Source organism: Chaetodon trifascialis, chromosome 20 (genome assembly GCF_039877785.1).
Source record: "Chaetodon trifascialis isolate fChaTrf1 chromosome 20, fChaTrf1.hap1, whole genome shotgun sequence".
Taxonomy (NCBI): domain Eukaryota; kingdom Metazoa; phylum Chordata; class Actinopteri; order Chaetodontiformes; family Chaetodontidae; genus Chaetodon; species Chaetodon trifascialis.
The window spans coordinates 3,325,276-3,352,153 of record NC_092075.1 but is presented as its reverse complement, the minus strand read 5'-3'; the positions used below and the strand labels follow the sequence as shown (position 1 = coordinate 3,352,153).

At 43.2% G+C, this 26,878-nt stretch overlaps 1 protein-coding gene across 2 annotated transcripts in view; it reads right to left on the bottom strand.

Moving 5' to 3' along the window:
* Positions 1-15,296: 15,296 nt before the first annotated feature.
* The window catches only part of LOC139348926 (tenascin-like), a 28,421-nt gene continuing 16,839 nt past the window's right edge, over positions 15,297-26,878 (bottom strand). The window contains exons 12-28 of one of the 2 annotated variants that reach the window (XM_070989348.1): positions 26,331-26,606; positions 24,634-24,906; positions 24,196-24,468; positions 23,825-24,097; positions 22,569-22,877; positions 20,797-21,069; positions 20,363-20,485; positions 19,563-19,706; positions 19,282-19,401; positions 18,985-19,128; positions 18,744-18,874; positions 18,021-18,153; positions 17,512-17,663; positions 17,234-17,330; positions 16,982-17,143; positions 16,430-16,593; positions 15,297-16,038 (exon numbers count right to left, since the gene is read on the bottom strand). In XM_070989348.1, the coding sequence (XP_070845449.1) occupies positions 15,928-16,038; positions 16,430-16,593; positions 16,982-17,143; positions 17,234-17,330; positions 17,512-17,663; positions 18,021-18,153; positions 18,744-18,874; positions 18,985-19,128; positions 19,282-19,401; positions 19,563-19,706; positions 20,363-20,485; positions 20,797-21,069; positions 22,569-22,877; positions 23,825-24,097; positions 24,196-24,468; positions 24,634-24,906; positions 26,331-26,606 (3,158 nt within the window). In that variant the 3' untranslated portion in view covers positions 15,297-15,927. The remainder of the gene's footprint in view (positions 16,039-16,429; positions 16,594-16,981; positions 17,144-17,233; positions 17,331-17,511; positions 17,664-18,020; positions 18,154-18,743; positions 18,875-18,984; positions 19,129-19,281; positions 19,402-19,562; positions 19,707-20,362; positions 20,486-20,796; positions 21,070-22,568; positions 22,878-23,824; positions 24,098-24,195; positions 24,469-24,633; positions 24,907-26,330; positions 26,607-26,878) is intronic. The other variant, XM_070989347.1, reaches the window with a different exon arrangement.

Below are 26,878 nucleotides of genomic sequence, written 5' to 3'. Positions count from 1 at the left end.
AAGAAACACGTCTTGTTATAGTCTTATGTGTTGTCCATTTTTAGCCACGTTAGCATGTTTCTTCAGCTTTTAGATGAATTGTGAATTTTGTGTCTGACGCTCACGAGGATGAATCCTGATAACTTTTGATGACCTCTAGCGCCGTGATAAGATTAACATTTGTAGCTTTGAGACAGCTAAAGATTATTTTCATTGATTAATCTGCAGATTATTGTCTGGATTAATATCAGAAAATAGTAAAAAATGCCTGTTATGAATTCATACTCTGTGTTATTCAACCAATGCTCTAAAACTGGAGATTATTTTTATCTTCTACTGTCATTATTTTTGCCCATCACAACCTCCCAGAAACGTGATGTCTTACATTTGTACAACAATAAGTCCAAATCTCACAGATTTTACGATCATAAACACGACACAGAAAAACATCAAATCCTCACATTTGGGAAATAAGTTTTTCAAAAATACCAAAAGCAATTAATCAGCGAGCAACCAAATTAATTTTCCGTCGATGGACTAATCGATTGATGGACTAATCGTTCCATCTGTGGATGATTGCTGAGAAATTCGGGACGGACATTCGAGTTCTTGTATTCGTGTAATGACATCCCAATTAGCAAATGTTAGCAAACTAAGTGAGTGTATGCAAACTAAGACAGAGAAAGCGGGAGACTCTCTACCTGCTTGACATCAGCGTGTTAGCATGCTAGCGTGTTAGCATGCTAAGCATTGCCTGCAGAGTTGCTGAGCACGTTAATGTGACATAAAACTATGAATCTTTTTTTTTTTTTCTATCTCCAACTACTCAACAGCCAACTGTTCTTAGATTTGGGTCATCAAACGAGTTTAAGTCTGGCTTCCAGCAGACTGGAGTATCACAGCTCTTCACTGGTGCTCAAACCAGTTTTCTGAATGGCAGCTGGAAGCCTTCAGCTCGTGTTGCGAAACATCTCCAATAACCTGAAAGCTACAAACTCAGCGGACGTGATGTTCCTACCAGCAATGCAACGAAACCACAGCAGAATGTCAGCATGGAAACTTTTCACCAGATTCAAACCACTGCTGTTCTTTCTGTTTAACCTCCTCTGGTGTTCGTCTGCAGCGGTGGAAAGTTCACATGAGCATTAATCTGACAGCTACACATTCATGAACTCACCATAATGGATGTTCTGTGTGCTCACTGTTACAGATTAAATACTTAATAACGACATCAATAAGTTAATATTAGCTTCATCTCAACCAGCAAGATTAAAATTTTAAAAGAATTACCTATTACCTAGACTGCAGGACTTTAACTTGTAATAATGTATTTGTACACTGTGGTACTAGAACTTTTACTGACATTAACGATCTGAATACTTCTTCCACAACTGCTCACTTATGTGTAACCGCCTCGTTAGCACAGAGATTTTAGAGTATTTCACTACTCAAGAACTGAAGACACTGCAGAAAATCCAAGTAATGCTAATGTTAATGATGCTAACGTCCAATTCCATCAAACCAGAGTCGAGTCATTTCCTCATTGTTATACAATGTGGAACGAGGAAATAAAAAGTGCCACTTACCCATAATGAAGTCTTCTACTGCAGTAAATCTGTCATTCTCCCACTTCAGGTCGAGTTTCTGCTCTGTGTCAATCACAAAGTTTGTTTTCAGTCAAGACACCAAACGTTTCAAGAGTAATTATCTAAAATTCATGAAGCTAAAATTAGATTTTACTGCTAATAAACACATAACTTGAAACCACATTTTACACTAATGTAACAGACAAAACACTGTGTTAATCTGACAGTAATCTGAGGAGAACTCACTGCATTTCTTTCCTTTTTTTGCTTTCTTGTACTCAGCAATTATGGCATGTTGCAGTATTTGAAAGTACTGATCTGTACGTTTAGTAGCTGAAACAAGTGTTTTATATGATACTTGATACGAGGGGTCTGCATCCTGAGCAGATGCATTTAATATGTAAAAATGACATTAAAGGTAAGACTTTAGTGCGTAAATGTAAACGTGTTTCCATTTCTACTTCAGTTCAGAGGGAAATACTTCAGTTTTTGCACCTGCACATTGCTGATGTTACAGCTGCAGTAACTCCTTACTTTACAGATGAAGGATTTTTTTTTTATACAAAACCTGAGATGAGTTCCTAAAATATGTTGCATGTTTATAGATTAAACTACCCAGCAGTAAATATAAAAGAAAAGTTCAAATTGGCTCAACTTGTGAATTTTAACAAAATTGATATGACAGTCTTACATATGTTTAGTTTTCGAGCTCGCTGCTGGGGTAATAGCATAGCATAGCATGTGCACCGTAAGCACCAAAGCTAAGGAAGGTGGGTGCACGAGAGCGATGTTGCACTAAATATTTCTAAGTTTAATGCTTTAAAAATGTTTTCGCAACAGCGCTAGCGCTACTAGCACAGAATGTGCAGGAATAGCAAGTTTATTCATGAGGGACAGTTTTGGTTGCACATTGAGCTAATGCTAATTAGCCAGCTATGCACTTCAAATCGACCCATATTTAAGCCTCAAAAATCACTGATGATGATGATGATGATGATGACGATGACGTCAGCCCAGCAAGGTGTTTCCGATACATGTGTAGAGGTGAATAGTCGTTGCTATTACTTCATTTTGGTATCAGAGTGGTAATTGTCTTATACTTGTTTACTACTCTTAAGGTGGTATGTGAGTGATAGCGATATGATTATGCCAATACTCTCCCTGTGTGCTTGTATATTTCATTTAGTGTTGTTGTCTTTTTTGGGATTTTGCTTGTTTTGTTCATTTGGACCTTGGTGTGTCTTTTGTGATGTTTGTGCTCCGTTTGATTTCCTTTTGCTTGAAAACCACAGAAAACAGCTCTGACGGCATCGCTGCTCAGCAGAAAATCAAACATAATGTTAATGTTATACGCTCATACTGGACTTTAGAGGATAGGACTTTATCGGGGTTGTAACACGACCGCCGCCATGATCATTTCAAGCGGTGAAGCATTATCCTGACGTAGTGTAAGTGGCCTTTTTGCTCATGTGCGATTATTACAGGCTACTTCAGCAGATTGCAGGTGGTGACTTTAATGGAGCTCCTACAGCTGTGATTAAAGGTCAGGATATGCAGAGGATATTTTTTGACAGGGGTTTACAACAGCTCAGGGTTAACACGAGGATAGAAACAGAAGGTTGAGATATTATAAAGGAAATCATAAATGACAATGATGCCGAACTTCTGCTCCTATAAGACAGATTACCTGAAGAAACTCTACTCTTATTAAATGTCTGCCAGCCAAAGCGAAAACTAAGAATCGCCCTTAAAAAATGACTTTTGACTTTACTTTTTTTTCTCTGGTCCTTTAAGAAGAGCAATTCTTCCTCTTTTAGGTCAGATGGACGGACTGTAATGCAGCCACACCGGTTGCAGAGCTGTAAAGGATGAGGTTTAAAGATAAGGCAATGGGTTCAGACGGCTTATCTTAGAAAGCCCTGATAGAGGGAGCAGAGGCTCTGGCATTGCACAGCACTCTGTTAATATTTAACAGATATATCTGAAGCATTGATGAGTACCTCTTAGAGGTACGAGATCCCAGGGAAGTAATTTGGGACCAAAGTCCATCAATCATCGGCCTACCAAGCATTAACAAGCTCCTCATGAGCAGTGATGTACATTCCAGGCTTAAGCCAATCTACAGAAGCATCCACAGTGCTGCAGCTTTAGGAAACCAGTTTTTCAGCAGGACGCCACATGTCCAGCAAGAAAAAGCCTTCATGCTTTTCGCTGTCAAGTGGATTTGATTGGCACTTCTCCATCAATACAATCAAGACGCTGCCCTGATGTCTCAACGAAACCGAAAAGATTCCACCGTCGAGCCTTTGAGGCGAGATACAATCACAATGGTGTGAATCCACAGAGCTCAGATCTGGTTGTTGGGAACTGACACGTTCCAGGAAGCAGGAGTTATCTTGGTAACTTTGATGAGGAATGAACCGGGAACCACCTAAAATCTGGACCGTGGAGCCATGTGCAAAGGCACATTCTGCTGTCCACTCAGCAAAGATAACCTGCTTCCCAGAACACAGCCAACTAACCTTCAGCTAAAGGGTTTAGCCTCAGCTGAAGGCTCACAGGGAACTTTTCCAAAAATACATACAGTTCGGGCAGACTCAGACGTAACGCTCCATCCCAGTGGCCCAGTGCCAAACGCTGCCTTCCTGGAAGCGTCCCGGTGTGACTGCATTTGTCACAGTGGGAAGCCTCCAGGTGTGCAGCTGCATGAACACCTGAACCCTGAAAGAAACAGCGATTAGTCAAACTACAAACGACCTCAGCCTGCACGCTTTCAAATGAAATGAGACGACTTTAGCACCTGGTCACATGCCGCTGAGAGCATCGCACCCTGTGGCTGCCCTGCAGAAGTGTGCACACAGTAAATACTCAGACTGTTAATCAATAATCGAGGCCATTATCCTGACTAAGCGACTCTTGCCGGAGGAATATGTGGTGTCTGGAAGATATGAAGGGACGTAGTCTATCATGAATGGGATCGTTTTAACTGGTGATGGAGGTGACTGTGGTTCCTTGAACTTGAGTATGCAGGTCAAAAGCTTAGTATAAGTCACTGCAACCGCTCTTAAAAAAGAAATCTTAAAAGTTGAAATAACTGACGTATATCATGTTAGAGTCATAACTTGGTTAAATCTGAACACACGAGACATGAAAACCATGTTTCTAGAGTCTGAACTTTCTGAGAATATCATGACCTCAATGGTTTGAAGGTTTGAAGTGGGCAGTGATGTCACCATACTCTCCACCAATCAGGATGTTGCAACGTTTGAATCTGAGTCTGGTGACAGTTACTGGATTTATTGGTCAATGTCAATCAAACCTGATCAGTCCACACCAACAAAGTCCACAATTTAATTTTAACTGTTGTCAATATTTAATGTTTTATGATTTGAAGATTTCAGGGGCTTTAAACCCCAAAAGGGTCCAGACTAAGTGGAATGTAGATCCATACTGCTGTCTCCGGACTATGTTCAAAGATAATGCTGGGGGAGATTATCTAATTGCTAATGTGTAATATGGGTCTCTCAATAATTAACGAGGTCGGGCGCACTCAGCTGCAATGACATCAGCTCTGATTAGCAAAAGTGTGCAGATAGAAGTCAAAGTGCTGCAGGCCGGACCATAAACTGATTCCATTAGGGCTTGATTTATTCATTTCATAACAAGTCTGTCAGGTCACAACACAAACACTAAGAACAGAATCTCTGCTGCCTCGATACAAAGACGTTAAATTTGACTTTGCGGCTGGACATTAACAGCTCTATCAAAGACAATGATATTTTTATTACGGTTTCCACCCTCGCTTGTGCATTTCCTCTTGAACGCTGCTCTCAAGGCTATAAAGAATGAATTGCTTTAAATCCTCGATTTTTCCTTCAGGGTATGTGTCAGAGGTTAGCCAGTCATAAAATGACACGATCTCTACAGCAGCAGAACATAAGACACACAATGTAAGTGAGGTCGGGCTTTTACGGGCCTTTAAATCACTGATTAATGTGGTTTCAGACACACAGGGTCATCACAGACTAAAGCAACAACAGCCATCTAAGCTTCCAGCTAAATGCTAACATCAGCCTGCTAACGTGTTAGCAAAGAAACGCTAATATGTTAATGTTTAGCAAGTATTATGTTTAGCATGTTCACTTTACTTTAGTGTGTTAGCATGCTAACATGGCTAATAAACACAAATTACCGCTGAGGCTGATGGGAATGTTGTTAGCTTTGCAGACAAACCTCATTTTTCTTTTTTAAATTCTGACAATCTGGTGGCGCTAAATAAAAAGTCAGGGGATCACTGGAGTGTTTATCCTCTGGGGACAGTGAATATTGGCACCACATTTTGTACTATAGTGATGCATCCAGTGGTCAGACACTTCCCTCAAAACCAAAAATGCCAACTTAATGGTGGCGAAGGTGGAAAAGCCAATGGGGATCCACAAAGCCATTAGGATTCATCCTCTGGGGACCAAGAGCGTCTTTAAGATTTCACGAATCTGAAATCTGTGAATATTTTCCTCTTGAAACTAATAGCTTGGCAAAAAAAAAGAAGATGTATGCTGTTTCACTGTATGTCATTGTTGTAATTAAGTAAAGATGTATTCATAAATATCTATAGATTTAAAGGCTTCATCGTGCAGGTGATAGTAAGTTTATTTGTGTTGCGGAATCGTCTCAATATTCGAACTGCACCTGCAGAATGATGAATTCGAGCTCATGACGTGTTCGGTCGGATGATGGAAACTGTCATTGTGCTGCAGCCTCGCTCGGCCGTCACAGACAAACTGACCTGGTGGTGAACGACAAACTCTATTTTCTCCTTCATAATGGCGCCCTTGAACAAGACACGTTAGCCACAAACTGCTCCTCAGAGGCCGGCGTCAGAGAGCTGCGGTTTGAGCAGTTTCAAACAGGAAATATGTGAATATGGAGGACAGTGCTGACAGACAGAGCGCATGTCAGCTGAATATTAGCCTTCAGGTTTCTCCTCTTCGATCTCGGCTCCCTGTCGTTGCTGCTATTTACTGTCACATTAGAATCGGCTCCAGCCTTAATTCTTTTGTCATTTGCTCTTCGTGAAATCCTCATCCTGCTCTCTAGATCCTGTTTTCACACCACTGAACCAAATACTGGACCCTCACCCATTGATTGCTTCTGTTTGCATCAAAGTTTCCAGTCTGGCTTTGACTGATGTGTGAAATTAGAGTTCCTCTTTAAGCCTATGATGCTGGAAACCAACCCGACTCCTCAGCTGTGTTTCAGCCTTAACAGCTGGATTGCACTGAATCATTTTACATGAATCTGATGTTCTGTTATCTGCCGTCCTCTTTCTACAGCTCCTCTAATCTTAATTAGGTCGTCTTTCATCCAAAATAAAGGAGTCGGACCCTCAGCTGTGGAACGCTGCAGCGTCTTTTAAACCACTTTGTGAAATTTAAATCTGCTTTAATCTGTAAATAATTACAGAAACACTTTGGGAAAAGTGCTTAAAGCTCACTTTCATTGGAAACCTGATTTTATTTTGCATGTTCTTTGTTATTTTAGTTTTATTCTGTGCTCCACTTTAAAGATGTTCTCATCATTTTAGCTGATTTAGCTTTAATGTTTACGCTGTTTTACAGTTAAAGGTCCAGTGTGTAGGATTAAGGGGCATCTAGTGGTGAGGTTGCAGATTGCAACCAACTGCATGCCACTTGCATCACAGTCACCTACGATGGCTGTGAAAACTGCAGAAGGTCCTGTTTAGAGCAAGTATTTTTGTCCGTTTTAGGCTACCATAGACATGGCGGTGCAATATGGCGGACATGCTCACATAATTAAGAATTCTACTGTAGCAAAAGCATGACCCGCCCCGCTCTGCCTCTGATTGGCTGGTTTCCTTTGTTGGCTGTGTTGGTTAGGTTTAGGCATGAGGAGTGATGATCGGTTAGGGTAAGCCAATCAGAGGAAGAATAGGTCGTGTCTTCGCCATAGTAGGATTCACAAATTTGCGATTTGCTCCCTCTGTGGATATAAACAGCTCATTCTAACGTGTTGTGTTCAGCGGAATAGAATTAAAACATACCTGAAGAAATCGCTCACCAAACGTGGACCAGGAGCTACAGTACGCAGCGAACAAGCAGCGGTAGATAAAACCTGTCACCACCGGACACTAAAAAAAGCTCGACACTTATCAACAATGGACACCTCACTGGAATGACAGCTGATCAAATCTATGTTTAGCTATCACAACACAGATGGGGATTTATAAACATTTCAAATGTCAAAGGCCACGGAGGAGCTGACCTCCGAGCGCGAATGCCCGGAGATTCATTGTGATGCTAATCCTGTTTTATCCAGTCGGACCCCAAAATAAACCCAGCGCTCTGAAGAATGAGCCGTAATCCCCGTCAGCGAGTCCGTGCGCTCCTGTTCTGAGCCGGGATGTTATGTCACAGAGCCGCAGAGCTAAAACCATCATCAAATGAGGGAATATGAGCAGGTACAACAGATATCATAAAGGGATTTTCAGAGCCGATTTGAAAGGGCTTTTACAACACACAAACAAAACAAATGCGTGCCTGTTGGGTGGTTCAAAGAGGAGCTGGACGAACATGCAAACACAATGAGGACAAAGAATCAGCCGCCTTAAATCTTATAGTTTGACATTCTGAGAAATACACCCGTTCACTTTCTGGCTGAGAATAAATAAGATTGAAACCACTTGCATGTCAATACAGTAAATATGAAGCTACAGCTAGCAGCCAGTTAGCTTAGCTTAGCATGAAGACTGGAAACAATGGGACACAATTAGCTTTTTTTTTTAAATCTTTGGACTGAGCTAGGCTATCAGTGCCCTAAAATTCACAAATGACCACATAATATATCTGTATGGAGGTTATGTGCTGGACAATTTGAGCAACAAAAACCACAAATTTTTGTTTCTACACTTTGTTTTTTGTACAAATTAAACAAACAAGCTACATCATGTTAATTAGTGAGCTTTAAAGGTGCTGATGGATGGATTTGTTTAACTTTGGAAAGTGCAAGATTAGCGGTTTCCAGTCTCCCTATTAAAATAAGCTAAGCTAACTGACTGCTAGCTGTATCTTCATATTCATCATACAGATGTGCAAAGTAGTATTAATCTTCTTATCTAACTCTCAGCAAAAACAAACAAGCGAGTTCCCCAAAATGTTAAACTACTCTTTCAAATTGCACTCATTCTGCGTTAGTCTTTATGCTAAGCTAAGCTAACTGGCTGGAGCTTCATATTCACCGTACAGACATGAGTGATACTTCAAACTGTCCCTTTAAGGAAGCCAACATGATGATGAAGGTTTGTGACGGATAAAAATTGGATGCCACTGAAGCAAAGTACCTACATGTATATTTAAAAATGCAATATAGCAAAGTACAACATGCCTTTTAGTTCAAAAACAAGCTTTTTCATCAGGATTACCCAAACTGCTGCACTGACATACACATACATGACTTTAACTATACATTCATGAATGTATACGTTGATGGAATTTGCTAGAATTTGCCATAAGGAGCTTTAAACCCAAAAAGCCCAGATGGCAACTTGATGAGGTAAAGAAATTGGGGTTGTGATCTCTGCAGTATGAAGGAGTGCGATGAAGCAGCTTGAGCCAGTCATATGTGAGGTTCAACATGCATGCTCTGAACACAGCCGCAATCCTCTTAGGCTCAGGTCCAACTTGACGTACATCTGCGGCGATCTAATGAAATGTGTTTTGCCTTAATGCGCTCGATGTAAAGCCAAGGAGGAACGGCCGTGCGCCGCAACGTGAGGATTACAAGATCACTACAACGGAGCCAAAAAGGAGGGACAGCAAGTGTAAACAGAACAAAAGAGATCAAAACCAGTGTGGCGTCAAAGCAGCGGCGGAATAATTCAGTTTAATGTCGCTGTCAGCTCTGCTTTCTTGGCTTTTCATCTGAGGTCAGACATCTGGCCTCGTGGCTTTCATGTAATTGCTCTGCTCTTCTGAAACGGTCAATAGCATCAAATCTATAAATTTGATCCAGACCTCGGTGATTAACTAAATGAGCTCTGTTGTTAATCTATGAAACAGGGATCCATTAGAGGAGATCACTCACCATCTTGATATGTTATAAACCCCTGATGCATGTTGACATGTCCCTAACACTCTGTTATAAGACCCTCCCTCTCATTTTACATGCTTTAATTTTGATGACTGGTCGGATGGCTGCAGATGGCGGGAGATTCTCGCAGTGATTAATGATTATAACGGGATAATTTTCCTTCCTGTCATTTATGTGACTTTGTGCACCTAAAGAGCTGTGCATTAAGTCATGGGAAAAATAATGGCCCACCAAGGTGTTTAATCATTTTTAACTGTTGGATAAATGTGCCAGAGTTTCTGTATTTTAAACATTAAATGATTAGTGATTAATGTCTTTTCAAAAAAAAAAAAAAAAAAAAAGGTTTAAAAGCGCCGCTGTGATGTTGACACTGTGGTTTTGCGTGAAATGTCTCAACAATTATTGGATGGATTTCCATTTAATTTGGTGCAGATGTTCATGATAGCCTCAGGATGAATTGTAACAACATTGATTATCCTGTCACGCCATCATCTAGTTAAGATTTCACTTTGTTTTAATGCCTTCGAAACAAATAACATTCCCATCAGCCTCGGCGCTGTAGCGCTAATTAGCAAATGTTAGCATGCTAATGCGATAAACTGAGATAGTAAACATGGTAAAAATTATACCTGCTAAACATTAGCGACACCAAATGCTAAGCTGATGCAAGTGTTGTGATTGTGTGCATGTTAGCATGCTAACACTAGCAACACTGTGCTTAAGTTCAGCCGAGCCAGCAGGACTGTAGACTCTTGCCTTGACTCATGTTGTGTGACTAATATTATAGATTGACCCTGATAGCAGGATGTACATGTTTGCGGCAGACATGAGTGTGTCAGGTTCCCGGCACAGCGGACAGAAAAAATGAGACTGTGACTGAAGCCACCAATGGTGACGATTGTGATCAATCAGATCATTCAGAGGCCGAACTGGAACATGTGAACTCATAGGGGAAATGAACTTTTTATTAATGTGCTGACAAATTTAATGTGCAACTGCTCCAGTCATTGAGCATTTAAAGCAGTGTGTGGGTGACACAGCTCAACGTGCAAACTAAATTAGTTACACTGAAAGACACAATAAAAACACAAGGATAAACTGCGAAAAGAGTTTTGTATCAAAAAGTGATTGAAAAACTTTCAGGACTCACTGTTTATGTCAATCAAAAACATGTTTTGCTAATATTTTCAGTGAATATAACTTTACTTTGTAGCTCAGTACGTGTTACATTAGTAACAGGTCAACAAAGAGTAGAAGTACGTAAGAATAGTTAAATAGTGATTAAGTCATAAAATGGTAAAAAAACAACTTATTACAGTCATCTGAGACGCTCGTGTGTGTACATATATATGCAAATGACACAATGTGATGGACATGCTGATAAATCTGAATTTTCACCATGTGATTTTAATTAGCAATTATACTAATTTGATCCATTTCCCACAGCTCGCCCCACAGTGAGCCTGGCTGTACCGCATTGGCTTCTCCTCTGCAGCGCTGCCTGAATGCAGCACATTAGAGCACGCAGCATTAATCAATGTCCAGTAATGTTTGGTACTGTGTGCTGTGTGTATTGGCTACTGTTGTAGTACTGTTGTACTCGTTTCGAGCTGTCCCCCAGGCGATGCATGCTGTACAGTCAGCCCGGCGTCAAACCTCTTGCGTAAGTGTTTTATACTTTTCTTTAGTTCACTAACAATTCTTGGCTGCTTCCATATTTTATTTTATTTTTTATTTTTTTGCAGATGACTGAGAAAAATGCCCAAATGTAGGTTTAAAAACAGTCAAAAAGAGAGTTTAAATTATACCTGCAAGCCACGGTCATCTTCAATTTACAGCACACGCATGAGGAATTCACTCAGCACATAGCATAATGAGACAGAGCGTGAAATTAGCTATTTTTCAATTACATATGTCTAATGGTGGAGTGGAGAGCAGTGTGGGGCGCACTGACAGGGTCGTGGCAGATGATTTAGATACATGTTCACACAGTGCCAGGGACTCTGCTCCGAGAGCACAGCCAATTCAAATATAGCACAGACTCTTGGGAAAAAGTTTCCTTGAAAAACATGATTAATGGCAGTCCAGCGTGTTTCAGCGAGGCTGCATGGCGTGACTAATGCAAACAGGTTTTCTTAGGCAACAGACTAACCTTTGCTCAACTGGCACATACAGAAAAATTTTTATTTCGGCTCCTATTTGACCTCAAGAAGAAAAACACAATCTTCTTCTCAGAGAGTATTTTACACGGACACAGTTTCTGTTTGGTGCACATTCAAAAAACAAGCTTACAATTAAAACAACACAAAAAACATTACCGAATAAAAATCAAATTTCTGAAGACTTTCTTTCTTTCGGCCATTGCGTCAGCAGGAGAGAGTTGGCTGAGCAAATGTGAGGCAGCTCTTTGAGCAAACAATGATATAACGCTGTTCAAATATTGAGAGTATCACAATGTGAAGCAACACCATGACAGTTCTGAGAACTGTTGGCTAATTTTGGTTCACATGTATTGAGGCAGCTCCCTGTTGAACTGCAGCCTTACCTGGGATGTATATGTTACCCTATAGGATGTATATATAGCAGCTGCAGCACACAGTGGTGTTAGGACTTGAATTCAAACAGAGTCTACAGCCATGCTAGCAGCTCTGTGTGGCTGTACTGAAGCATGGTGGCGCTTCAGGCTAAATGCTAACAACAGGATGGAAGATTCACTTAATTTAGTGATGGCTTAAAAACTGACACCAGACAGTGTTTCCAAGCACCTGCTCAGATTGAGCTTGTTGGTGTCAAATCCACATTTCTGTGTAGGTTTATGTAGCAACGAGAGTCTACGGCCATCGTGACGCTCCTTCCGTCGCCATCTTGGCCACCAAACTCCTGGCTAATCTACCAATGGCCAAAGAGGTGGAGGTTGTTGAAACCTAGCGGCTAGCTGTCATTCATAGTGGCTGTTTCCATAATTATGCAGAACTGTAAGCCTCCACGTAGTTAAAATGAGTGAGCTATATAAAAATTCACCACTTTACAGTTGCCATGAAAGAGGAAATTAGCGATTAATTAGCCTGTACCAGGCTGTTGTAAAGTTTGGCATTTTAATATGGGGGTCTATGGGGACTGACTCACTTTTGGATGCAGACTCAAGTGGTCATTCAAGGACAATTTTGGCATTTCGGCATGGTTGCTGTTTGGGTAGAACAAAACAACCCAACATCACCTGCTGTTAGTCTACAGCCATGCTAGCTAGACTGTGCTAACACACAAAAAGACCTCTGAACTGGAAACAGACCGAAACTCGAGCAAAATCCGTTTACCCTGAGTTCACCAACATTAACACACTTGAATTTGGGAATACTGACTTACATTGGATTGCAGTGTTAAGCACAGCATTGCTTTGAGCAACATGCTATTGTCTCCATGCTAACATGCTCACAATGCCAACGCTAATGTGCAGAACTGAGCGTGCTAGCATGCTAACATCTGCAAATTTAATAACGTTATAATGAATACTGATTACACAGAGTACAACTGTGCAATTAGTTTTGCAGGTATTTGGTCGTAAACTGGACAAACTGAAGATTTGTCTTACTCTAGGTGGAAAATCAGAGGATTGAAGTGAATGATGAACAAATCATCCTGAGGGGAACATGAACAGCTGTGGAGATATTTCACTCAAAATCACAAACGTGGATCTCATGATGGCCCTGCAGGAAAAGCCACGCCAGCAGTGAGGCTAAGAAACATTAGAAACCTAAAGCTGAGCCATTTCCTCAGTGAGTTTTCTTTAAATCTGCTGAATTTAGGGAACAAACAGGAACGCCTTTAATGCACCAAACAGCAAAACACGTGTATTGCAGTTTAGCCATTTCACCAAATTAACCCCTGAATACATATCATCTCCTAACAAGGCCCGTTATCGGCTCTTATCTGTCCTCCTGACAACAGGAAGTAATCAGGGTCATGGGAAACGTGGTCCTGATTTGACAAACACAAGCGGCAGATAATTGTATAATCTCTAAACACTGAGGGTAAGATCACTGGAGAGCTTTTACTTGGGTTCTCGTGTCACCGTTGGTCTTTGCGAGGGCATTTGACTCATGACCTCCAAGTCCGTATTTAGAAACATCTCAGGGCTAAATTTGATCTTAGCATCATGCATAGGGGAGAAATCCAGGTCAACGGTTACTTCTATGTGGAAAACTCCCAGCTCTGTGCCAGCAGACATCTAGTTTCTCATCACTCCTCGTCGAACTCCTCATTGTCGTATTCAAGCAAGATGTTCCAAGATTCTAAACCTCCAACAGCTGAGCGCGTCAGGCTCCTCTGAACACATAAAGGTTGATCCCAGCACGGATTCTCAGAAACCGCTGCTGCGATCGAGACTCGACCAAACATTCGCTCATGGTGTGACTGCTCTCGAGGAGGCTCGCATGCCAGAGGCCAAAATGTACCCATTAAGGCGATCTGCAAACAAACAGAACCAGGGAGCGCCGAGAGGACACTGAGGTGGCTGCAGATCAAGATGGATGACGGACCTGAGGACACGAGGCAGCGTCTGATCACCAGGTCACCTGCCTGATGTTGAACGACTGAAACGACCTGATACTCGCTAAAGTGGGACACAAGCATTAGTCATATTTCATCAAAATGACCCCTTGTTTTAGAAGCCTGCCCTCGTTGGAGGCGACGAGCGCGAAGTTCCTCGTCAGATCTGGAACCATCTGCCTAAACGACGGATTTGATGTCAACTCTAGAAAGGTATTGATTTTGCAAACCTTGTGTGGTTTGCACAAAAGGCTCCAAAGGGCTCCAGTTGCAAAAGAAAGATAAGGCGGATTTTAAGTGAAACTTTGGAACGGTGACGAGGTCCGGGTCCAGAAACATCAGGCTGCGTTTAAGCCAGTGAAGCTGTCCAAGAGGCGTTTAAAAGAAGACTTCAGCCAATGTGGAAAACATCAGAAAATCTTCTCAAAGTGAAGCGAACATGAAGAATAAACGCCCACTCCTGCATTTAGACCAATAAAGCTGACCAAGATTTAGTTTTTATTTATTCTGGAGAATATTTTCTGATCTGAAGTCATAATTTCAAGACTTTTAATTCAATTTAACACCTTTTTCACAGTCTTACGGGTTAGAATATGACCTAAAGCCAGAGAGGTCAATCAGGCCTTCAGTTAGAACAGATTACTGACATTTATGCCACATTTTCCATCAGTATTTAAAAATAATTCCAGCTACAGCTGATCAGTTAACATGACCTGGACCCAGATAAGCAGCTTTAAACTGATGGATGGATTAACCAATTAAAAATAACCATTTCATTCACGCTTCTGCTAAAATAGACTCAATCTCAATGAGCTGATGAGTGGGTTATTTAAGTCTTTTTAATACTTTAGTTTCAGCATGAACTGAATTCAAGGTTTTTTAAGACATTCACATACCAAGAATAATGAATATTTACTGTCAGTTGCTCTGTAAAATACATCCTGCTTAACAACCACATGCACTCAGTGAGCATTGCATAGAGAGTAAACACTGCCATCTGCTGGACTGGAGGTGGAAATATCTTTCTCACACAAACAGCTCACACACTTTTATCAAACTAATATTTTTATTTGTATTGAAGGTTGCAGAGCATCAGATTTGTTTTTCTATCAAAAGAAGTGAAGCGACATTTAAATATGAATTCAATGAGATTATTGGCCTCCAAATGTGATTGATCAATCTCTGGTTGTACAGTAAATACATGTGACATTTCACAGAGTTTGTTCTGTTCATTAAAGATGTGATTTCATACAATTCTCCTTATCAATAAGTCAGTTTTAGATGGAGGAATTGAAGCTCGACTTTCGGGGATGTGAGAGGTCTGACGCCTTCTGACTATGTGCCTTTGACATGTGACTGATTCAGTGGATCCATTTACACAATTTTACATGGTATCATTACAGATGTTTGGTCCCAATAACACTCGCACTGTGTGTCCATTCACGCTCGTCAAACTCGCCGCTTCTTTCTTCTGGACTGCAGAAACCTAATCACACATACGACAGTGCCAAACTGGGATTCCTACACACAAATAAAGACGGATGGCTGGATTCTTTGGTGTCGTGTTACCGGGCTCATTTCTCACAGGCAGATTGTCTTCTTTTGTCTCTGTTTGTGTGCATTTTTAGAGAAAGATTTGAGGAAGTTGATGACTGCTGACGAGGCTGTGGGAGGGCGGAGATGAGGTGTGGACGAGGACGGGCTCACGAGCCTACGATCGCTTTTTCCTGCTCTCGAAATTTCTGAAGTTGGCCGGCCTAATCTTCATCTCTGCAAATTCAATTGAGTGTTCGTGGCCCTTCCAGTGGAACCAGTTGATCCCCTGTGGAAAAACACATTACACATGATGGGAAAGAGGCAGTGAGGGATCTAACACATCAGAGTCATCTTTCCCTGCACCGCATTCAGTTTGAGGGATTCTCCTGGAACGATTTGCTTATCGCGCCGAAGGTGAAACGTAAGCCTTACATAATGCTGGAGAGAGTGAGGAAGATGATGGAGGCCGCTCACATGTTTTGGGAAAAGTTATGTAAAGTCTTACAACAAATACTGGAATATATACAGGCTTCATCTCTAATTTCTCTGAGGAATGCCTGATAAGAAGCGGCTGATATTTGCCAGTAAAATAAAGCACCCAGAACAAAGCACAAAAGGCTAACAATCATAATCATAATCTAAAAACTGACTGGAACAGATGTGTCAGCTGCTCTTACCTTACTGTGGCTGTTGTCGCCATACTTCCCCATGAGGTTCACACGGTGACAGTTTTTATACCAGAAGGCGCCTTTGTAGGACAAGGCGCAGTTGGTGACGGCGATATCATTGTCGTTGTCGTAGGTGGAGAAGGGTCGACCCTGGTGGTACGTCATGGAGTCGCCTGGTAAAAGCACAATTCATGGATTCGTGCATGTGAGATTATTCAATTTCAGGTGGTCCTGATGGATTAAATAAACCTGTCAGAGTTAATTAGGGACTGCTGGTTGATGGATTCTGTTACTGGATAGAGCTGTGCTAGCTGCTTCCTCATTAAGCTAAGCTAAGCTAAGCTAAGCTAAGCTAAGCTAAGCTAACCTGCTGCCGTGCTGTGGCTTCATATTACCAGACAGACCTGAGTAACATAGTTTTTTTTTTTTTTTAAATGGATGCCATCTCAGCAAAGCGCCTTCATGTCCAACATGTCCTTTAGCGGAACTACTGCACTTCTATGGACATGAACTCTACACTCCACACAGTGTCTCGATCTCGTCCTTTCATGTTACACCTACCTGCTGTTCCACTGTACGCTCCGATGTAGATCTTATAGCGTGTTCTTGGCTCTGCGATCGTAATCTTGTCGTACTGAGCGTAGGCCGACTCCCCTTTGTCCCTCAAGTCCACTCGCAGCTCGTAGTGGCCAGCATTTGTGATTTTATGGAGGTTGGAGAGACCTGTAATAATTTAATAAGTGTGAACTGGGAATGCACTGAGTGAGAGAGAGGGAGGCGAAGTGAGCAGGGCGAGAAGACGAGCGCTCTTACCGAGCCAGAACTCATCATTCATGTTTCCGAAGCCAGCGGTGTAGTTCTTCCAGTTCCTGTAGAATTCCAGCTTTCCATTCTGGCGCCGGAGGAAAACCTGAAGAGGACTGACTTTCATGAGCGTCACAGCAGCTTCACAACAATCATAACAAGCACGGCCGAGGTCACGGCGGCGCTGCCCGCCATTAGAAAAACAGCCGTCGCGTAACTTCCGACTGGAGGTGAGTTATGGCTTCAGAGCTGCCTTTAATTGGATTCCAGCAGGTTGATTTACTCACCATCCATCCTCCGCCGTCTGTGGTCATGTCACAGTAAACCTGGATGGGCTGGCTCTCCTCTCCTCCCACGTAGACGGTGTACAGACCAGAGGCCGTCTCTCCGTTCAGTAAAGTCTGAGCGCAGTCCTTCGGGTGTCTGTACAACTGTCCAACTAGAAGCACACATTCAAAAGAAATCATCTGAGATGACAGCTGCTTCATCTTCATCTCCGCTATATAAAAAAAAAAAGCGTATAGGGTATACAGTATCATGAGGGAGTAAGAACGTTGGAAAGAAAAGAAGGTTTTGAGGAAGAAAAGGAAAATGAAATCCTTTGGGAGCCGCTCGGACAGAATGAAAAATAAGCGCAGGTGATCTGACTGGAAGATCGCATGAACCGAAAGGGATCTGCCTTAGAAGAAGTAATCGTTCTAACGTGCATCTGGACTGTTTTGGCTAAGAAGCACCAGTTAAGTCCACGCAATCCACACATACGATTAAAACCAAAGAGGCGTGTCTCCGTCCTTACTGGTGGTGAAGACGGTGCTGGCGTGACGGCTCCTCTGGGCTCCGGCGATGGCCTGCAGTCGCACGTTGTACTCAGTGGAGCCGGTCAGCTGAGCCATGTTATAAGAGGACGCCGTGGGGCTGAGCACCACCTCCTAAATCCATGCACAGACATGCAAACGCATGTATTTATAAAACAAGACGACTGGAGGTTTCAACACAAAACATGGACATCACTGCCAAACGAGAAGAGGCTGAAAACACACTAATCCAATAGGGTAAAAATATTTCATTTTTGCATTTATTTATAATATTTCAGATTTAAATGGAGACTTGACGCCCAGAAAGTCAAAGCAAGATGCAAAACAGATGATGCGAATAGAGTTACTCTTCAAAGACAGAACTCTGATGTCCGAGTGTCCCTGAATGCACCAAAAGAAAGTTTCTAATGGCCTTCTGTGTTAACCTCACAGGGCAGCTGAGATCTTGCCAGGATTCAAGTAGCTGAACTACAGTCAAAAACAAAAATGGCAGCTCCTAAAGAGGTTAGCATAGATGCTGCAACAGCATCAGTTATATTAGAAGAGCTCATAATGGCACTGAAGGCTTTTCTCTTGCTAACAAACCAGCTGGTGCATCAGGATAATTCTACGTTGGCTGCCTCATAGCCTGCTTTGGAACATGGTTGTCAGTCACGGTGAGTTTAGGCGGCCTCTGTTTTTTTGGGTTTAAAGGACGTGCGTACCCTGATGACACCATCGGCCGAGGAGAAGGTGAGCGTGTAACCGGTAACGGCCGCCTGCGGAGGTTTCCACGTGAGAGTCGCGCCGTCAGTTTGAATTTTAGTCGCCGTCAGGTCACGAGGAGGGTCCACGTCTGCAAATACAACATCACACTGAGGTTTTATCGTTCATTAAAGGAGCTGCAGCTATAAAACATGCAAGAATCGACGCTAAGGTTGCTGCAGGTCGTCTCTCTCAGCCCACCGGTGGTGAAATCAGTGACAGCGGCGTCGCTCTTCTGTGTCTCTTTCACTGCATGTACTCCAACTGTGTAGTGTGTTCCTGGAACCAGGGAGCCCATCTCGAACTCCACTGTGTTCCCGGAAACATGCTCCACCGTGGAGGATGCTGCAAGGAAAGGCACGCCCAGGTCAATAAATCAAACATGCACTCACACACACTCTGAGAAAGCAGATGTGGACAATGAGAACAGAAATATCACTTTTAAAGAAATTTAACGGCTGATGCAGATTAATAAGAACATCGTGAACAGGAACACACCCGAGTCAGCGCTGTAAGTAATGACGTAGCCATCGACGGTGGCCACGGATGGTTGCCACAGCAACAGGGCTGAGACGTCAGTGACATTGACTGCAGTCAGGCCCTGAGGTCTGTCCAAAGCTGAGGGGCACAAACAGGAACACGGCGTCAAGAGAAATGGCTTCAATTAGGCTTTCCACAAAGCGCCCTCAGCATCATCGCAGCTCAGGAGGACTGGCACAGAGCGTTGTGTAAGAGCAGAAGAAGAAGAAGAAGAAGGAGAAGAAGAAGAAGAAGGGCACCTGTGGTTACAGTGTCAGTGCTGGGGTCACTTTCCTCCAGGCCCTTCACGGAGCTCACAGTCACTTGGTAGGTTTTGCCGGGGATCATGTTGGGCAGCAGAGCCTCGAACACGCTGCCGTCCACAGTCAACGTCATCGGGCTCCCTGTGGAGGACAGACAGCAACATGAGTCCTGCACTGAAAACCCACCAGCACATTTCCTCTGAGCTATCCATAAACAAGCAAAACAGTTTACAGCTGTGCTAACAGCTGTGTGTGGCTGGTGATTTGAGCAAAATGCTAACATCAGCATGCTTTTATGCTCAAGATAATGTCAACTTGCTGATGTTTAGCATTGTTTGTTAGCTAGCACGTCAGCCTGCTAACAGTTAGCACCAACAATAAAGCACAGCTGAGGCTGGTGAGAAGTTTCATTATTTGGTCTTAAATCAAAGTTTTGGACAAATTATTAATTAATTTGACCTGATGGGGACACGTATGTCTGTACTAAAGCTCAAGGCAGTTAAAATAAGTCAGAAACAGCTACAGGAAAAGTCAGAGGATCATCAGATTCATTATGATGTCTGCACATATTTCATAACAATCCATCTGATGCTTGTTGAGAGTCTGGACCAAAATGATGGACCCACTAATTGCAGGGTCAATACTGCCGTCGTAGTGAGGCTAGAATTAGTTTAATTAAACCAAAATTTAAACATTTACAAAACCAACTAAAACTAAACTATGTAACCGAATTCAAATGTGAATCTAAATCAGAGCAGAATCAAAGCTTAAACTACAGGAACACAGTGAGCTCTTACCTCCTTCAAAGGGCACGTAGGTGATCCGATAGCTATCCACTGCAGAGGGAGGCAAGGCCCAGTGAACGACAGCTGAGGAGTCAGTCACTTCAGAGAAGTGAAGTCCCCTGGGAGTGCTCAGGCCTGGCGAAGTGCAAGAGAATATGCGCAACAGGAAAGCAGAAAAAGAGGCGAAAAGTGAAGTGAATACGGCCAACAACACAGCAAGAAGAAATGAAAACTATGAGCTCGGAGGATCCAAATGAAACTCCACAATATACGTTTCCCAAAAGACCATTTTCCATCAGAGTCAGACATGGAGTTAAGCCTAAACCAGACAAATAAAGATGATTAGTGGGACTGTGGGTTCAGTCCTGACAGCAGACGTCACACCCGAAACTCGAGAGTTTAGTAGTTAGTATAAAACTGCACACACTGCAGTGTGTGTCGTGTACCTGTCTGAGCAACCCCAGTTACAGGTTGGGAGCGTTGGTCCAGTGTGACACCATAAAGCTCGATTTCATACTCAGTGCCACTCATGAGTCCGCTTAAAACTTTGGTTCGCTCGTCGCCACGGACGCTGTGCTCTTGAGGGTGGGCTAATCTTTTGCTGTCTCTTATTTTAATCACAAATCTGTCAAACATGTCTTCATCAGAAGTCCACGACAGACGGAAACTGTCGGCCGTGATGTCTGAGACAAAGAGATGCTCCACCTCCGGCTCGGCCTCTGGTTAGACAATGGAGACATAACGTTGCAGAAGGTTTGGCGTTTTCCCAGCAATATTCATCAGCGTCTGAGAGATGGCCAAAGACATCAGTGTGGAAGAAGTCAGCAATCAGGCAAGAAGGTTTCCAGGTGGCAGACAGGGTTAGAGTCCAGCCTGAAGGCCTGTTTGCCCACCACCTCTGATCTGCCATGCTCAGGCGTCCGTTAGTGTCAATCAGTCAAAAACAACAGCACACGGGACATAAAGGCGCAAGTCGGGGTGAATTAAAGACAAGATGCTTTGTGTGAATGTGCGTTTGTATCAGTGGACAGTCTGTAAAAGGCTCCAGCGGAGCGGCTGGATGGATTTCAGCAAACCGTGGTGGAGCTGAGGTCCCCATGCGTCTTCAAGGCCAGCCTCAGTGCATTCAAAGGTCACGAAACAAACCAGATCAACTGACATTTCATGCTCAAAATGTCTTGTTGATTTATCAGTGTTTTCCGACTTCTGCTTATTTTTATTCGGTCGTTTTAGCCAGATCGAGAAAACCGGCGTGAAACGGTAACAACATGGTGAAAAGGGACTTTAAAAGACGCCCGCAGACGTGATACGACAGCCGTATTACGTCCACAGACATCTGCGGTCAGAGAGCTGAAGGAAAACACATTTTAAAATATGAAAACAAACAAATATGCTTGCTCATATTTTGGAGGGAAGAAGAAACAGACGGGAGCTCTGCATCTCTTCCTCCCGCTGGTGAAGCTGCATACCAAGAAAATGCTTAAAACAGAGGACGAGTGAGATCATTCTGGAAAAGAGTTGTGTTGTAAATCTGAGTTAGCTGAGTTAGGTTACAACACTGAGCTGAAGCCTCACCGTCCAAACACGGCATCCACAAAAATGTGTCAACTCTCAACCTAAATTTAGTGAAATTACATCTATTATTTGAAATTATCATACAAAAAAGCAGCCAATCAAAGAATTTTTCCATCTATCCACCTGGCCAGGTTGTGACAGTGAAATTTCAGACTGGGATCATAAAGTTTAATGATCATATACACCGATCAGCCACAATATTAAACCACTGAATAACACTGATGATCCTGCAGGACTGCAGTGTTCTGCTGGGAACCTTTGTGTCCTGGCCCTCATGTGGAGGTTACTTTGACATGTTCCACCTACACAAACACGGTTTCAGACCGAGCACACAGAAGGATGACGCAAGACAAAGAGTTCGAGGTGTCTACTTGGCCTCCATATTCCCCAGATGTGCTGGAAAAGTCTGATCCATGGAGGCCCCACCTCACAATTCACAGCACTTAAAGGATCTGCTGCTAACGTCTTGGTGCCAGACACCACAGGACACCTTCAGGGGTCCATGCCTCGTTGGGACCTACGCAGTATCAGGCAGCTGGTTTTAGCGTCGTGGCCGATCGGTGTATGCACAGTAGTTGCAACAACACAAGGAACTGCACTTTTTAGTACGACGAGGGGCCTTGCAGTGCACTGTGAGTGGTACCTGTCACAGCCACTGTAGTCAGAGGCCGAGAGAGAAGCCCTGACTCTGACACCCCGGTCAGCCGGACCTCATAGCCTATGCCGGTGATGAGGCCCCAGATGTCCAGCTGACTTTGGTTTCCCGGCACAGTGAACTCCTGAGGCTCCAGCAGCCAGCCGGAGTCTGTCACCACTATGTGAAAATGGCTGAAGCCGCCGCTAGAGGGGGCTAATTCCTCCTGCTGCAGCTGCTGCTTCACCTCCCACGACACACGGAAGCCGTAGGGGGTTATGTTGGAAATGGTCAAGTTTTCCACTTTGGGCAAAGGAGCTGGAAGGGGAGTGGGTTTGATTTTTTTTTTTTTTTTTTGGTGAGAGGGAACATATGTGGGAGGAGGAACAAGAGTGAACAACCAAGGGTGCAATTGTTGCAAAAGCAAATCATAAAATCTGTTCTTCCTGTGATAAAGAGGCAACTTGTCCCCACGTAAAATGGAAACATCTGATCTGAATATTTCCAAAGATCTCAAGCCAAAACACATTAAAGGAACATTTGGCATGCATCACAGAGCTTTATATACTACTGCATTAGACTGTAGGAACAATGGATGTGACCAAAGGTTTCTAAAGCCACAGACTGAAGCCTGGATTTGGGCTTAAAACAGCAAAACAAGGGTGGAAAAAACAAAAGACAAACAGAGGACGTTCATCCAAGACGTGAAGATAAAAACTTGACGGAGCAACGGGCATTTCTGAACGTAGCTCAACACAAACAGCTAGTGGCCATCAGTGGTACTGCACCTTCACGCAATTCTACTTTTAGCCCAAATTAAAACCCACGCTGACCTTTCTGTGGGTGTCAACTGTTTGTAAAAGCGCGGAGGTAACGTTTAACGTTAGTATTTCCATTTTATGTTTCTTAATATTGCACTTACTCCATGCTTTTATCTGACAGCCTTGTCATGCTGCTGCCCAGCGAGTCCCTAAAATTAGCTCCATCATTAAAGTGAAACTTACACATGAATGTAGAAATGACTGTTATTCTGAAATGGGCCATCCTGCAGAGTATTTCTACAGTGCTGTCTTGCTGGTTTCATGTCCCAAAAATGCTTCCAGATTGAGAAACAATAGCTCCTAATGATGCGTGTCAAATTGGCTTTTAATGCATTTCGGGCTTTAGACCTGCTGATAAGAAAGTGTTTTACGTTTCAATGCAGTTATTCTGGTGAATAAAGCTGATAGCAGGAGAGTTTAAGACATGAGTAAAATACGTAGTACCTGTGATGGCGTGGGCTAACACAGAGGGAGTGTGGCGCCCGTGAGAGATGCCGTACAGTTCAATATCATAGCCTGTGGCATCCATCAGGTTAGAAATGGTAATGTTACGGGCTTCACCGGGCAGTCTGAACTCCAGCGTATCAGACTGCTGCTCGGGGTCACTGACCCGGACAACAAAGCCATCAAAGTGGCCCGACACTGTGCTCCAGGACAAGCTGAGGTTATGTGGGTTCACAGGTGAAGCAGCTATGGGCCCCAACTGTGGGACATCCTCTGAACAGAAAAAGAACATGGCTTTTCAGTTATGCTGTGCGGGCAAATCACAACGTGGTCTGTACATGCAGTGTCAAAAAATGCATGTAATGCGATACCTGTTGTAGCTACATCGTACAGGGGACGTGAGTTCTGGCCACCAGCGCTGGCGTACAGCTTTATATTGTAGCTTGTGCTGGCTTTGAGCCCGGCCATGACCGTGGAGCGCACGTCGCCGGGCAGAGCGCGCCCAATCGCCTGCGAGGGCAAAGCAGACTCTCTGACTTCTACTATAAAGTTATCAAAAGCCTTCTTTCCTGTCCGCCACGACAGAGAAAATCTGTCTGAGGTAATGTTAGAAACAACTAGCCTGGACAAATCAGGCTCTTCAGCTACAGGAGGGGAGAGAAAAATATAAAATATATTCATTGATTGGAATGGAAAGCATGTATTTGTCCAGTGTGTGCATACATGCCCAAGTTAGCTTTACAGGGCAGATAAGTGAAAAATATAAGCCTATTTTTTGATCTAATGACAAATATAGAAAATCCAAATACCTGTTGATGCAACAATACTGACAGCATTTGTTCGGGATCCCTTGTACATCCCATAGAGGTAGGCTACATAGTCAGTGCTGGGCCTGAGCCCTGTGACGTCATGAGACTTCACACTGTGGGACACATTAAACTCCTTTGGCTCCATCAGCCAATCGGAATCAATTATCTCCAGGGTAAAACCATCAAACTCTCCTTCAGTGTCGTTCCAGAAGATTGAAAAGCTCTCTGACGTTAAGTTTGTGATATATAGTTTGCCAACCACTGGCTGATTCACTAAAGAGAGAAATCATTATTAGATTTTCATCAGAAACCATTCTGCACAACACAAACTGAAATAAGTCAGGATGAACTGCTAGCTGGTCGGTTTATCATATAAAAACGTGGATGTTGTTGCAGGGCACTCACCGCCACCCACGTCAAAATCCTGCTAGTCTGAGTAGCTCAATGCAAGATTAAATACATGCATATATTTTTGTATAGAAATTAAAATTTGCAGTTACTTTTAAACCAATTACACCTACTGCTTTGATCAAAAACACGATAATTAGATGGAAAAGGAGAAAACGCAAAAGCCTTCACAGTAAAAAGGTGATAAAAAAAACAACTGGGCGGCAAGTTTAAATGATTTAACTGAGTGTGGAGTTAAATGTGAAAATGTGGTGCGAAGAGAAATATTACTGGACTTAAAGTGTCTTTCATGCACGTGGACGAACTGCTAACACTGAGGACGATATAAACTCTGCATGTTGAGCAATTCAAAGCAGAACAGGAGAGCTACACAGTCAAACTTCTAAAAACAGATTTTTACATGCGATGAGAAAGTTGCAGGCAAACGTGCAGCAGACACTTTAGGCATCATTCAGATGTAAAACAAGGTGACGTCGCTGTTAACCTCAGATTATATTATTAGCTTTTTACCTTGAAAATGACAAGAAGAAGATTAATCATTTGCCACCTAGTAGTTCAAAAGGAAATGAGGAACATTTACTTTGACGTTCTGTGCACATAATCAGGATGGACAAAGCTGAACGGTCTCGGCGTCATTCACACAAACTAGCAGATCTCAAATGTCACTAAAACTTGCTTACACATCTACGGGCAAATGATCCCTCAAGGTTAATCAATCACACGCTGAGCGAGGGCTGATGGGATGAAATGAGATGGTCACGCTGTCACGGTGTGACGGGTGTGTGAGGGTGAAAGTTATTGGTTTGCTTTTGCAATCATTGCAGCGCATCAGCGTCAAACCTCACCACGATGCAGCGGATGGTAGAGGCGGAGGGGGAGGGGGGGCTTCATGCACTTTGGTAACTGGGATGGAGGGAGCGGTTCGGAGTAAGGGTGAACATTTGAGGGGCGTTTGCTTGGCTCAGTGATGCGGCACGGGCGCCCATCACCCTGCCCTCTCTCAGCTAGACAGAAACAGTGGCTGGAGGGTAAAGAATGGATCATGACACGCTGGTTAAGATGGAGTAGTACAGCACCCTGCGGCCAGGGCGTTGGACAGCGAGGACAAAACAGAAATGAGGTTATTGTGTCGTTCTCGATTCATGCAGCGAGGTGTGGACGCTCCGCTGTGAGCGGGACAACGGAGGTTCTAGTGTGTGACTGTGTGTGATTCACAGATACCGACTGACACAGAAAGACAGATTAAAAAATCAAGAGTTTGAGGACAGAACGTTGCAAGCTGCAGGTACCTGTGGTGGCTTCAGTGTACACGGGTTCAAGGAAGGAGCCCTGATACATCCCAAACAGGCCAACCATGTAGCTGGTGTTGGGATTCAGCCCGGAGATGCCCAGGCTGAGCGCGCCTCCCGACAGAGTGAGGTTCTGGCTCTCTGCAAAATTCTCCAAGTTTGTTACCTCAATGACAAAGCTGTCAAAATCCCCCCCCGTGGGGCTCCAGGACGCAGTGAAGCCGTCCCATGTAATGTCAGAGGTGGTGAGGTTCATCACCATGGGCTTCGGCTCCTCTGGTAGATAGACAGATCAGAGTGGGGTCAACTGAATGGCAAGATGGGTTGTAAAAGTTACTCTCACATAACTTTTCAAGGCACATGATCGATCGTAAAAAGGACGACAGAGTGTTTGGGCCGCGGTGAGGGGAAAAAATGTCAGATTTCAGGATTATAGCTGAACTGTTAGGAAAACAAAGAGCTTATTCTGAGCTAATACAAACACAAAGGTGATACAGTGATTCTACACTAATAAAAACAAACCTCAGCCAATAGATCCCTTTTGGTCC